At 37.4% G+C, this 13,214-nt stretch overlaps 1 protein-coding gene across 5 annotated transcripts in view; it reads left to right on the top strand.

Moving 5' to 3' along the window:
* LOC137274179 (protocadherin Fat 1-like) overlaps positions 1 to 13,214 on the top strand; it is an 86,880-nt gene that overhangs the window by 46,170 nt on the left and 27,496 nt on the right. For all 5 annotated transcript variants that reach the window (XM_067807218.1, XM_067807217.1, XM_067807219.1 and 2 more), the window contains 8 exons: positions 4,141 to 4,262; positions 4,550 to 5,372; positions 5,744 to 5,952; positions 6,713 to 6,851; positions 9,008 to 10,068; positions 11,713 to 11,872; positions 12,201 to 12,434; positions 12,911 to 13,059. In XM_067807218.1, the coding sequence (XP_067663319.1) occupies positions 4,141 to 4,262; positions 4,550 to 5,372; positions 5,744 to 5,952; positions 6,713 to 6,851; positions 9,008 to 10,068; positions 11,713 to 11,872; positions 12,201 to 12,434; positions 12,911 to 13,059 (2,897 nt within the window). The remainder of the gene's footprint in view (positions 1 to 4,140; positions 4,263 to 4,549; positions 5,373 to 5,743; positions 5,953 to 6,712; positions 6,852 to 9,007; positions 10,069 to 11,712; positions 11,873 to 12,200; positions 12,435 to 12,910; positions 13,060 to 13,214) is intronic.

Genomic DNA, 13,214 nt, shown 5'->3' with positions numbered 1-13,214 from the left:
CTTTTCCAGAATTTCACCCATAGTGCAATACAAATCTTGTGAAGAAACCTGGAAAAGAATAAAGGCACACTTGTCCTTTCATATGTTCCCGTATTCATTTCCATGAGTATAGCTGGAATATTGCTGAGTGTGGCATAAAACTAAACTTATTGACTATAAAGGTTGGTGTTGTGACATTGTTGCACACTAGATCATTAAAAAAGTCAAATTCAGACTTTGCAATTTGAAGGCACCATTACTAATAGCAGTTACAACCACCTCTGTTTGCCAGACATGGACAAATTCACTAATGTCATCTTGACCCTACCACTCATCAGTGAGTGCAGCACTGAGTTCATTGAGAGTGCTTGGTGGTGGAGCTGACATGATACACTAATGCAGTGAATCATGAGTCTCACTGTCATGATATGATACATACTGAGGCCGGATAAGCTGGGTAAATTACTCATAGAAAATTTCCAGTTAAGCATTGAAAAATAGTTGCGGCGTACCAGATACACAGTAAAACTGTTAGATACCCCTTTTATTCAGATAATGTGCACTAAGTTGTGGGATGACTCATGAATGTTGGTGCAGATGAGTTTCCAACGTTTGGGGTGAATGAGTGAGTTTAGTGTTAGGCCGCACTGAGCAGTATTCCAGCTATGTGGTGGCGGTCTGTAAATAATCGAGTCTGGACCAGACAATCCAGTGATCACCAACTCAAGCATTGATCTGCGCAATTTGGAACCGATGACGTGTCAACCAAGTCAGCCGGTCTGAACACCCAATCCCATTAGTCGCCTCTTACGACAAGCACAGTCGCCTATTATGGCAAGCATGAGTTGCTGAAGGCCTATTCTACCCCGGGACCTTCACGGGTTGCAATGTTAGGCATGTTGCACTACAGGTACACTTTTGGGTCTTTGATCTTTGAAGTTACTGCTCTTTACAGATTGAGAAACATGCAATGTATGGGCAACAGTGTGAGTTCCTGTATGATAAATTTTGTCTTCGTGTGTATTGTGTAAGGAAACAATAAGATGTCAGGTCTTGAGCAACAGTGTTAAATGTGGAATGCCAACCCTTACACATGCTGACTCTGGAGTAGCCTAATGGTTAAAGCATCGGCTTGTTACGTCAAAAACCCGGGTTCAAATCCCCACATGGTTACAAAGTGTGAAGCCCACACTAAATATTGCTTAAAGTGGCGTTAAAACCAAACTCAGTCTGTCAGTCTGTCTATGACAGTGCTGTGTAGGTGAGGTTGATTTGTATGGAAATGTTCTTGCAATATAGCTAACTTCAGTGCTAGACAATTGTGTATTTTCATTCTGTCGTATCACTTAAAAACAAAATATGCTATTCTTTTTGTGCACAGTATATATTTCATCCAAAATTATGACTTTTTTTTAGCACTTATTCAAAGTACATTCATCCCTCGCAATAATCATTGGAAACTGCATATCACCAAATCTGCTTTGTTATGATGATGTTATGTGTTATGATTAATCGTTTAAGGATAGCACAGTGTCATTTAGTCTAGATGAAAAGATATAGACTGTTCCTTGTATATCATTGTATTTATGGTCTTAAAAGGCTCAAGAAACATGGGATGGGAGGTGGAGGACCACTTTCTCAAATAGAGAAATATGGCAAACAAATTCCTTAAAAATCTTGACAATGACCCACACTTTGGTGTTGATTTTGCCAGAGCATTCATATATATGATCTTTTAGTATTCTTTTTTTCTCTGATTATTTAACTTTTCTCTACAATTCCAACCCTTTTCTCGTTAGTGTTTGGATTGGTTTTCCTTCCATTTTGCATACTTTTTAGCTCACTTGAACCAATGATCTCTTTCAGCATACATCATTGTACAGTAGATCCATACAATTTACTACAAAGGATAAACCAGAAACATTTTTCTCAGATTTGAAACTTCTGTGAAGTTTGTTTTCAGTCTCAAAGAATATGATTGCCAGGGCATCCTTACATTGAATGTGCCTTATGTTGTTGCTGTGTAAGCTATGTACTATTTAAGAATGAGTTGGGTTTAAGGCTGATTCTAGCAGAAGACATTTGATACGGGTTTCTCACATTGTTCCCATGCAGGGAATGGGGTCTGAGTAGTCAAAATGACAAGCAAATGATAGATACGCAAAGCTGCACCACCACCTCTTTTATAGAGACAATGTTCAGAAGCAGTAACACAGTGGTGTGTATTAGTATGACAAACCCATGACTGTTGCCCAAACTCATACATTACTAATATTGTCTTAGATAAAAATGCTGAAAAGATGCAAACATATAAAAATTGAAAGCTATGATATGTTTTCTGTTATATTACTAGTATGACAAAAAGCCGATATTTTGCGCAATGTTACCCCATGAAATTAAAATCTAAATTGATCAAAGTATCTACCATGTACATAAAAATGCTCTTTATAGACTGTGGCACTTCCTTAAATTCTGTATATAAACACCAGTTCTATCTAGGGTTCACTTTCATGCTATTTTCTGTAAACAGTGAAATGAAAATGCTTCTTAATCAGAGGTGTCGTCCATCTGTAAGATGTGGTACCTTCCAGGTGAAAATCAAAAGAATTCATAATTGTTTTTAAAGGTATAAAGCAGGTGTTGTAGAGGGTGTCTGTCAGAGACGTTGAATGAAAATGTCCAAAACAAATCAAAGTTCATTAAATTCAAAAAGCGTTTATTGTTGATGAAGATACTGAAAATAGGCAACCATTGTTTCTTTTATGATCAAACCCACAGCCTCTTTTCACTATATTTTATACAGACCTGTGATTGTACTCTCATTGGAAAGACGTTTGAAATGTCCCAACAAGAAATCACGAAAGGAACAAAGCAATCACAAAATATACCTTTTTCATGAAATATTTGCAACACTGTATGCTCATCTACTGTTCTTCATTGTTGATTGCAGTAAACATGGAGGGATATACTAACTTACTTCTGCAAGGACATAGCCCTGTAGGAATTAGACTAACAAACAAACCCATTTAATTTGAATTTCACCGGGGAGACCAGAGATTCAGAACCTGAGGAAATCTAGACTTGCTTCATTTGGGGCTCTAACATTGCAGATTAACAAGGCAGAAGGGAATATAACGTGGTTCAGGGACTGTTAGACAACTGTGTAGGAATGTTTCATTTATTATGGGCTCACCAATAACCTTGAGGTTTTTAGGATGAAACAACTGCCAAGCATTGAGGTTTTGTTTTGTAAGAATTTTGCATAGTAACTGATCTTTTTGAATGTCCAGTGAACATGTGTTCTTGGCTGTTTGACAAGTTTGCATTGATCATTGTTCATCCTTCTTTGAGTCTTTGAGTTTGTTATCAGGAACTATTTAAATAGCAGCTTTCAAGCATATTTTGATATAGAAGTCATTCTTGACCTTTTGAAGGGTAGTGCAAATACCAAGGGTGAGCCAAAGTGTTATGGATCTACATTCATAACACATCTTAGGGTCCATGGATGACCTCCTGTGTTAAGAGACACCCATGTTATGCATAACAGAACAAAAGCCAGGTAAAATCATATTTTCCATTTGTATTGCATAGCTGCTATTAGGTGTATTGTGCCGAGTCAAAACTATGATGTATCATCAGAGGTGGACAAACAAACTTAGAAATAGGAAACTTTGCAATGAAACATCACTGGACATCATAATTCAGTTGTCCTTCCTGTTATCCAAACAGCTATCAGCTGTGTATACATTTTGTTCCAACCTATCCAATAATATGTTTTTGAACAATTTCTATTCCATTATTGTAATAATATATATTTTAAGCAGTTATTTTAACAGGGATATTGCTATTATTTTAGTTTAATGTATTTTACGTTCAAATATACTATAAGAATTGGCATGAGGTTTATACATTTTATGTATGGGACACTTTGAATTGTCACCCTTATCTTCCCATTGTACATGACACTTTGATGTCAAAACAAAACTTCTGGCAATTAATTGTCAAATATGACTTATACTGGGTCTTGGGGTCCAGAGTTGCTGAACTTTAACTGAACTGAGAAAACAGAATTTATCAGATTATTTGACTGACTTTCTGGTCATTCTGGTGCCTAGTATTGATGGAGATCAGTTAGTTGAATGCCATTGTGTTGTGTTGCAGGTTTGATATCCGTTGTTGGCACTTTGGACTATGAAGAAACAAAGACTTATCACCTTACATTGCGGGCCACAGATGCACACTCAGGAAGTTATTCAGAAGCCATTGTATTTGTTCACCTCAATGTAAGTTTTGCAATGTGCATATAGATAACCTAAATGATGTTCACTGGATTCATACTTTTGGGTACATCTGAATAGAACCTTTTACTATGAAAGATGTGTGGAATTATTACACTGTAACCTTTGCCTGTGAACACTAATTTGTTATTTGCTGATTAACCGATCTTTGAAGTTGTTTTTGGTATCTGATTTGATTTGTATAATGGTATATTATAGTTCCTGATAGTTCGACTGTCTATTTCAAGTCTTGGTGCAATAATGAAAACAATACATTTTTCTTCTATTTTCAGGACATCAATGACAATGCACCAGCATTTGAAAGCCAGAGTTATACAGAGGCTGTGAGAGAAGGGGTAGCTATTGGAACAGAGATCTTATCTGTGAAAGCAATTGACCAAGATGTTGGTCTGAACGGCTTGGTCCATTACAGCATTGCACCAATTTCTATGGCCCATGAAGATGTCCATTACTTTCACATTGACTCAGAAACAGGTGTAATCATTTCAAAGAAGAAATTAGATTTTGAAAGGCGATCTGATTTCTACTTTTTTGCAGTAGCAATTGATAGTGGTATTCCAGCTCTGAATTCTACAGTGGTTGTTCATGTCATTTTAATGGACCTGAATGACAATGCACCACATTTCAGCAGGAGCTATTATGAATGCAGTATCACTGATCAAGCAAAACGGGGGCAGCTTGTCACAAAGGTTGTTGCTTACGATGATGACCAGTCAAACAGTGGATATCTTTTCTATTCCATTGTCGATGGTAATGAGAAGAAGACTTTCGTCATCGATTCCAGTTCTGGTTTAATTACAGTTTCAGAATGGCGAAAACCAAATTTTGAGTCATTATACATGTTGAACGTGTCAGTGACTGATGGTGTATACACCAGCTATGCACGAGTGACGGTGACTGTGAGAAATACCAATATGCATGCTCCTGTGTTCTCTCATGCTGAGTACTTTACGGAATACTCTGAGATCAATGGAAAAGGAATGCCTGTGTTGACAGTATCAGCGACAGATGAAGATCGTGGCACATATGGACTTGTGACCTACACAATACCTAGTGACAGAATGAAAGAAGTTTTCCACATTGATGCAGATTCAGGTGAGCAGTACAGTGTGGCTACCATAACCACATTCAACTTCATACTACTCACATGTTCATGGCAAGTTACAAACCTGTGAAGATCCAGGTTAGAATATTGGCCTTCAGTAACCCATGCTTGTCGTAAGAGGAGACTTACGGGATCGGGTGGTCAGACTTTCTAAATTGGTTAACACATGTCATCAGTTCCCAATTGCACAGATCGATGCTCATGCTGTTGGATCACTGGATTGTCTGGTCCAGACTCGATTATTTACAGATCGCCGCAATATATCTGGAATATTGCTGAGTGCGGCGTAAAACTTAACTCACACACTCACTTTTGTCTTTTAAAGTGGGCATAATTTCCAAACTGTTTTCTTCTTAAACAGGTGAGATGTTCACTAAGGTTGAGCTTGACCGTGAGAAGCAAAGCTTATATGTGGTACCAGTTGCTGCTACAGACAATGGGGGCCAGATGGGATTTTGTTCAGTGCACGTTACAGTTGGGGATTTCAATGACTGTATCCCGCACTTCCTTGTCACCAATTACCAGGGCAACGTGTTCTCTAATGCTACAATTGGTCAGCATGTCTTGCAGGTATAGTCATGGAGTATTAAGCAGCATAAAATAATGCTCTCATTTATTTTACAGCAGAAACTTTGCAATGATAAAGCTGTTGTTCAGGTGTTATATGTTGCAAGTATGTTCTGCGCAATACCTGACCTATTTCTTCTGTTTTTAACTGTTGCTGATGAATTATTGAACAATTTGTTTTCTTCTTCTTTTTTTTTATGTTATGTATAGACTTGAATAGGCCTTGATGTCACTGTCGCTATTATTATTTGATTTTTTTTCTATTTATTTATTTATTTATTTATTTATTTATTTATTTATTTATTTATTTATTTATTTATTCTTTTGCCATTATAAGGCCTTTAGGTATGTTAATGTGGGCTGAACGTTTAAATTCTGCAGCACAGCCTTTACAAAATGTTGATGAAGTTTGATCATTTGAGTTTGTCATATGAAAAAATCTTTGGTTTCAAATAATAAAATATTCCACCAAGGACCTGTGTATGTCCGGGTTAGAATATTGATATTCAGTAGCCCATGCTTGTTGTAAAAGGCAACTAACTAGATCAGGTGGTCAGACTTCCTGTCATCATCGAATCCCAGAGTTTTGTAGATCCATGCTCATGCTATTGTTCTCTGGATTGTCCTGTCTCGATTATATACAGACCGCCGTCATATTGCTGAGTGGGGTGTAAAACTAAACTCACTAACTACTCGGGCAAGGAGAGGTTTAATAACCCGAATATGTTGTTGTATACAGCGGTTTCCATTTGGTCTCCTACAGGTAAAGGCAACAGATGAGGATGCTGGCATTAATGGGAAGCTTGTCTATTCACTCTATCCAAACAAGGAGGCCTTCAACCCATTTCATCTTGACTCAACAACTGGACTTATCACTGTGAATGGTGATCTCTCACAATCAGGTAAACATGACATTTGTCTCATCCTTTCTTTAATGCCATACACAATCGTTTATGTTGGTTAGTTTAATAGGTAGCTTGGCCTCTTGTACGTAAAGCTAGGACAGCGTCTCTTCCTGATGTTAACTTGTGAGATAACATCATGTAAATGATATTTAATGTTGTATTTTAACAGGTCAATGCCATCACTAATATGTCAGTGTGACATATTCTTCTTCAGCTTCATAATATGTTTCATTTCTTGAGAGTAAGGCGGGAGCTGCACGATTGACGAGAAAAGTGAAACAAGGAAGATATTTTCAGGGATAAATGATATCATTTTCCCTGTTGCTGATGATGAACAGAACTCACTCAGCGATACGCGCATATTGTAATTGGTATAATATTTCATCAAAGTAGAGTATTCGATTTTTTCAACCAGTACCCAGAGATGATGCCTACAGCTCTCTCAGTTGCTTTTCAAGAAAGCCAAACAAGTCTCATATCTCAAGTCTCAAAAAGTAATTTTTGCTGGGGAAGGTTTTTCTTGTCAGGTTAGTTCAGTATGCTGTGTTGGTTTGTCGAAAAAGTATAAAAAGATTTCCCTGAAACGCTTGATTGAGACTCCCAGTAACTGCCCATTACCTATTCTCTTTGAGTATTGATTGCTATTTCCCATTTATGAATAATTCAGTGGTTCAGTAATAATGACATTTATTAGTAGTTCTTTTGGAAGGTAGCCCACTTTTGTACAAGTTTTGATCGCATGAGGTAGTCTTGCTGCTGTATTTCTTCAATGCATTTGGAATGAGTTTATTTTATGTGTTTCTAACTTAGCGGTGTGGTAGCCTAGTGATTAAAGGGTTTGCTCATCACACTGAAAAACCCGAGCTCACAATATTGGATTGTTCGTTTGCATTAACAATATTTTTCACACAGTTCGTTTTGACAGTTATTTTTCATAAGCACCACAAGCTCATTCCAAGTCAGGATGAAATTTATCTCAAGGACTCCAAGAAATATGATATTCAAGATGTACAAGTCCTTCTATAAAAATGTAAAATTTCAAATGCATTTTGTGTAATCTGCAAAATCTCAGACTCAGAAAAGTTTATGAATGATGCTAACCAATTATTTTTGATGATTGAGTGGTTTTAATGAACTAGTGTCTACGGTAGTTTGTGTTTGTGTCCATGTACATGTCAGTGATTGAATGCCAGTACCCACGTGTGCAATGTTGTCAACTGCAGTATGTGTGTTTGTGTCCTTATACACATATTTTAATTATCAGTGATAGTTTATAATTATGGCGAAAACCTTTACCAATTTGGTGTCTGTCAAAACCAACCACATTGACATCCAGTATGTTGATCTCACAGATGCTTCTGCTGTTGGACCAGTAGGATGACGACTGTATTGAGTGTGTTTAGCTCAAAGTCTTTTCCAGCTGAATGATCTTAAAATTCAGGTGATATATTCTATAGTATGAAGTCCAGATCCATGGCCGATGGTTGGAATTGAAATGACTCTTTTGATTTTTTTTTTTGTTTCTTTCAGCTTCCTTGAGATACATAAGTTTTGTTGTATTTCACTGTTTGTTGAAGTTTGGCTTGGGAGTTGATGTCTTGAACCTTTTATGAGTTTCCATTGCTTTCCATTTATGTTCATAGAGAGCCTTTGTGTAAGCAGCAATACAGTACACACTGGTAATAGTTCAGGCTACTGTATGAAAGTGGACTAATGTGCCTCCAGTGATTTCTTGACACTGTTATCTGCTGATGACTGTGGTAAAAACTTTCAAATCAAATGTAGTTACAATATGTTTACATCAAAGCATTACTTTGGAAAGTTATGAGATCACCAACATTTTATACTTTTCCAGTAAGGGTAACTTGACTGGGTTGTCATGTGTGTGCGACTTTGTTGATTGGCCATCCTTCTACCCTAGTAGTTTGAGAGATTCGTCATCATTCACTGCAGTTTCTGATGCATACATCAAAATACTGCTAAATATGTTGAAACAGTAGACATGGATGTTATTTTGTGAGTGTGCGGCAGTAAATTGTTCATGGTTTCAAATACCCATGTAAGCACAAGAGATGTATTATGTCCATTCCCATGTTACACATGTTGTTGAGGGAGTTTCAAATAATAGTATTTCATACATCTGTCTTTTTCAGCAAACAAGGTGTTCCAGTTCTTTGTTGGAGTAGGAAATGAAAAGGATCTGTCAATGCAAGATCGTGCTGCAGTGGACATTCTGGTAATGGGTCCTGGGGACAATCCACCTACATTTGAGAAGGACCAGTATGCTTTCTTTGTTCAGGAGGACGTCGCTGTTGGATCTGTCATTGCCACTATAAGGGCTACAGCTAATCAGCCTGTGACGTACAGTATTGTTCCAGAATCAGTCAAGAACACCAATCTTCACAAGTTCCATGTAAACTCTAAAGGACAAATAACTGTATCAGAGGAGCTTGATCACGAGGAGACAAGCTCTTATTTGCTAACCGTGAAAGTTGAAACACAGACCTCACCACCACTTGCTGCATACACAGAGGTCAGCATACAGTTGCATAACGTAAATGATAATGATCCAGTCTTTGACTCTAATCCTTACGTGGCATCTGTGGTTGAAAATGCAGCAGTTGAAACGAGAATAATTCAACTTCAGGCTTATGACAAAGATCAGCCAACCATGTTTACATACACCTTTGGTGAGGGGATGGAAGAGATGGCTAACATATTTGCCATTGAAGCTCACACTGGCTGGTTAACACTGATATCTACCCTGGATAGAGAAATGAAAGATGAATACAATCTCAGCGTTGTTGTTTATGATGACACTGATAGGAATAGTAACCAGAGACACAGTGCTAGCACATCGGTTCTTATAACTGTGACTGACTTCAATGATAATGCCCCGATCTTCATAGACAGACATTTGAACACAGCAGTGAATGAAGGAGCTGTCCAGGGGACTGTTTTACGCAACATCAGTGCTTTTGACAGGGACATTGGTGAAAATGCTGAGATATCTTACTACATAACTGGAGGCGATCCATTGGGACAGTTCCAGGTTCACAGCACAGGAGAGTTGTTTGTCAACAAACCCCTTGACTGGGAAACGAAGTCCCATTACAAGCTGATTGTTGCTGCAACTGATGGAGGTTTTGTGACATATGTCACCATACGTGTGGATATTCTAGATGACAATGATCATGCTCCAGTGTGCGAAAAGGTGAGAATTAGTATCATTGTATCATTAGGACCGCTAATTATTGTTCAGACTCCTGTGGTCAATGGGAAATTTCGAAAATTTATTTCTTTAGAGCTTGTAATGTATGAAGATCATAAGCATTTACCTGTGAAAGTATTTAGATTGCATTTATACTGTGATAACTGTGGTTAGAGAAGAATGAATAATTGTTATGGTTTTCTTGTATGGTTTTGGTTCCGTATGGATATTTCAAGCTGTTGGAGATTCATTTATTAGTGCATGTAAGTTAGCTGACCTTAAGATGTTCTTTCAGTACTGGAATTGTACCCTGTGTGACAGTTACAAGATACAGTTGTACAAAAATCTTTTGTAACCAGAAAAATATTTTATTTTCTTTGTTCATAATGTATTAATTTATGATTGAAGTTTTGTCAGCAGTAGAGTGTTATGACCCAAATATTTATGTATTTAAAATCTTTTCATGTTCAAACAATGAACTACCACTAAGAAATTTATGTTGATACTTCTGGCATGTCTTTGTGAAAAAGAACAGTTCTTAGTTCACAAATAAATTGTGAATGTTATGTGAGTACTGCATAATGACAATAGAATTTGCGATTTTTCAAAAATTGGCAGAAGTAAACACAAGACGGTATGAAAGCTTTAAACAGCAATATGTCAAGAAAAGAATAATGTCATACCTCAGTACTCAAGGTTCCCTTTGAAGCGTATGCAGGTCATAGTCCGTCATGGAATTGATTCATATAAGTTTCTAACATAGTGTAGAATGATATTTGTCCAGACCTAGTCGATGATGTCATATAGTTCGTCAGTGGTCAGGATAGATTGTGATTGTCGCTGTCCAATAACTACCTGTGATTCATCACTGAATATCACGTTTCCACTGATTTTGTACTGTCCAAATTCTCCTTTGCAAGCACCAGTGACGTCGTTGCTTTCTGTTCACTTTCTTCACAACATGGCGCTTTCTAATACCCCAACAAAAACCATCATTCTGATGTAAAACTCTTTGAATTGTTCTACGGTTGATTTGTTGAAGTTGACCAACATTGTAATCATGGGTAATATCTCTTAGAATGTACAATCTATTCTTGCAGACCCTCCTCAGCAAAATGTGTTCACTAAGAATGATCACTTTCCTTGGCCTACCACTTCATCGGCTGTTTTCAACATTATCATGATTCTAATATTTTTTCCAAACTACCGAATTATTGATTCGGGTACACTAAACAATCTCAGTGTCAGAAGTTTTCTTTCCATTCTACTTCAAATCGACAGTTAGTTCTTTTGTACTGATGTTGAGTTCCTTTGATTTTCAGCCCATTGTTTACAGCAAACAATTTTCGTCATTCCAAGCATGCGACATGTGACATCGTTGCACATGCGTACTAATCGTATGTCAAGCTGACAATTGTCAAACATAAAAAATAAGTTCAGTATTTGTTAAGCAAGAGACAAAATACGAGATGTTGCAATCAAAGTGGAATGGCCATTTTTGAAAAATCACGAATACTTTTGTCATCATGCTGTATGTATATATTGTATATGGGCCTACAGTCTGAAGGCCTGACTAGCAACAAACCTCTGATAAAGTTTTAACAATTGATGAGTGCTGATTGAATAATTTTCTGTTGTCTTTTGCAGTCTGTGTACACCAAGTTTGTGGCTGAAAATGCCCCGATTAACTCTGTCATTGACTACATCCAAGCATCAGATGAAGATGAGGCCAACACACCTTACTCCAAGATATCATATTCTGTATCAGGACATGGAGCGGATTTTTTCATCATTGAAAAAAATTCTGGTAGGCCATAATGTGTTTGTTTGACTTCTGTAAGGGGTACCCTACCATAAATGTCATGCTTCAATTTTGACCATACATGGCTGTGATAGATGTTTACATCATATAAGAGAAGTAAGCAATGAATTTCAGTTTGAAACTCATGTGTATTTTCCCATTTAACTGGTTTCAGAATATGATATATTGACCTGAAATAAGATGTTGTTAGACCCAAAAATGCGCGTCATTAACTTATAAAAGATGCTAGAAGCATTTGACACTTTTTAAGATATATGTTGATGGATCCTCTAATTTTTTTCCTGACGTTCTTTTTCACATTTGGTTTATTCAGGTGTTTTGAGGACAAAGAAAACTTTGGACCGAGAAACAACACCTTTCTATCATCTCCATGTGGCAGCCATGGATGGGGGTGGAAACTCGTGTACTTCTGACGTACTTATTACGATCACAGATATCAATGACAACAAGCCAGAGTTTACTCTTAAGACAACAACATTCCACATCCCCGAGAATGCACAAGCTAACACTCTACTTACTAGAGTCACTGCAACTGATAAAGACAGTGGTGAGTAGCACTTAATTATTGAAATGGATGTGTTTCCTAGCAGTCATGACCCATGAAGATCCGGGGTAGAATAGATCTTCAGCAACCCATGCTTGCCACAAAAGCTGACAGTGGTTGTTGGAAGAAGTGAGTAACGGGATCAGGTGGTCAGACTCGCTGACTTGGTTGACACATGTCACTGATTCCCAATTGCCGAGATCGATGCTAATGTTGTTGATCACTAGATTGTCTGATCCAGACTTGATTATTTACAGACTGCCACCATATAACTGGAATATTGCTGAGTGTGGCATAAAACTAAATTGCTCGCTGTTACCAAAATACCTGTTCTATCTTCTTCACAATAATATTTTCTTAATGCACATTATATTTGTATAACAATAAGGTCCATAAAATTTTAACTTTGGTGAGCCACAGAGCGTTTTGGAACGATTCAACCATGCTTTCTAATTGTTGCACATGATTTTTAACTGCAGGGATCAGCAGGAGGGTGAAGTTTAAGTTGCAGAAGATGAAGGACGATTTGTTTCTGATTGACCCAGTGAGTGGAATCATCAGTGTCAGTAAGCCTCTGGACCGAGAACAGCAGTCAGAGTATAACATTACGGTCATCGCATACAACCCGGTGAGTTCACAAATTTTGTATGGAGTAATACACAGTTGATGTGAATCATTGTTTGATATTTATACCCTGTTACAGCCTTTCATCTGCTTGAATTCACATTACACATAGAATTTTAGATGAAGGGTCTTCAGATGCTGATCTCAAGTCATAATGAA

The sequence above is a fragment of the Haliotis asinina genome, chromosome 2 (assembly GCF_037392515.1).
Source record: "Haliotis asinina isolate JCU_RB_2024 chromosome 2, JCU_Hal_asi_v2, whole genome shotgun sequence".
In the NCBI taxonomy this organism is placed as follows: Eukaryota; Metazoa; Mollusca; class Gastropoda; order Lepetellida; family Haliotidae; genus Haliotis; species Haliotis asinina.
This window is presented reverse-complemented; position numbering and strand designations above follow the sequence as displayed.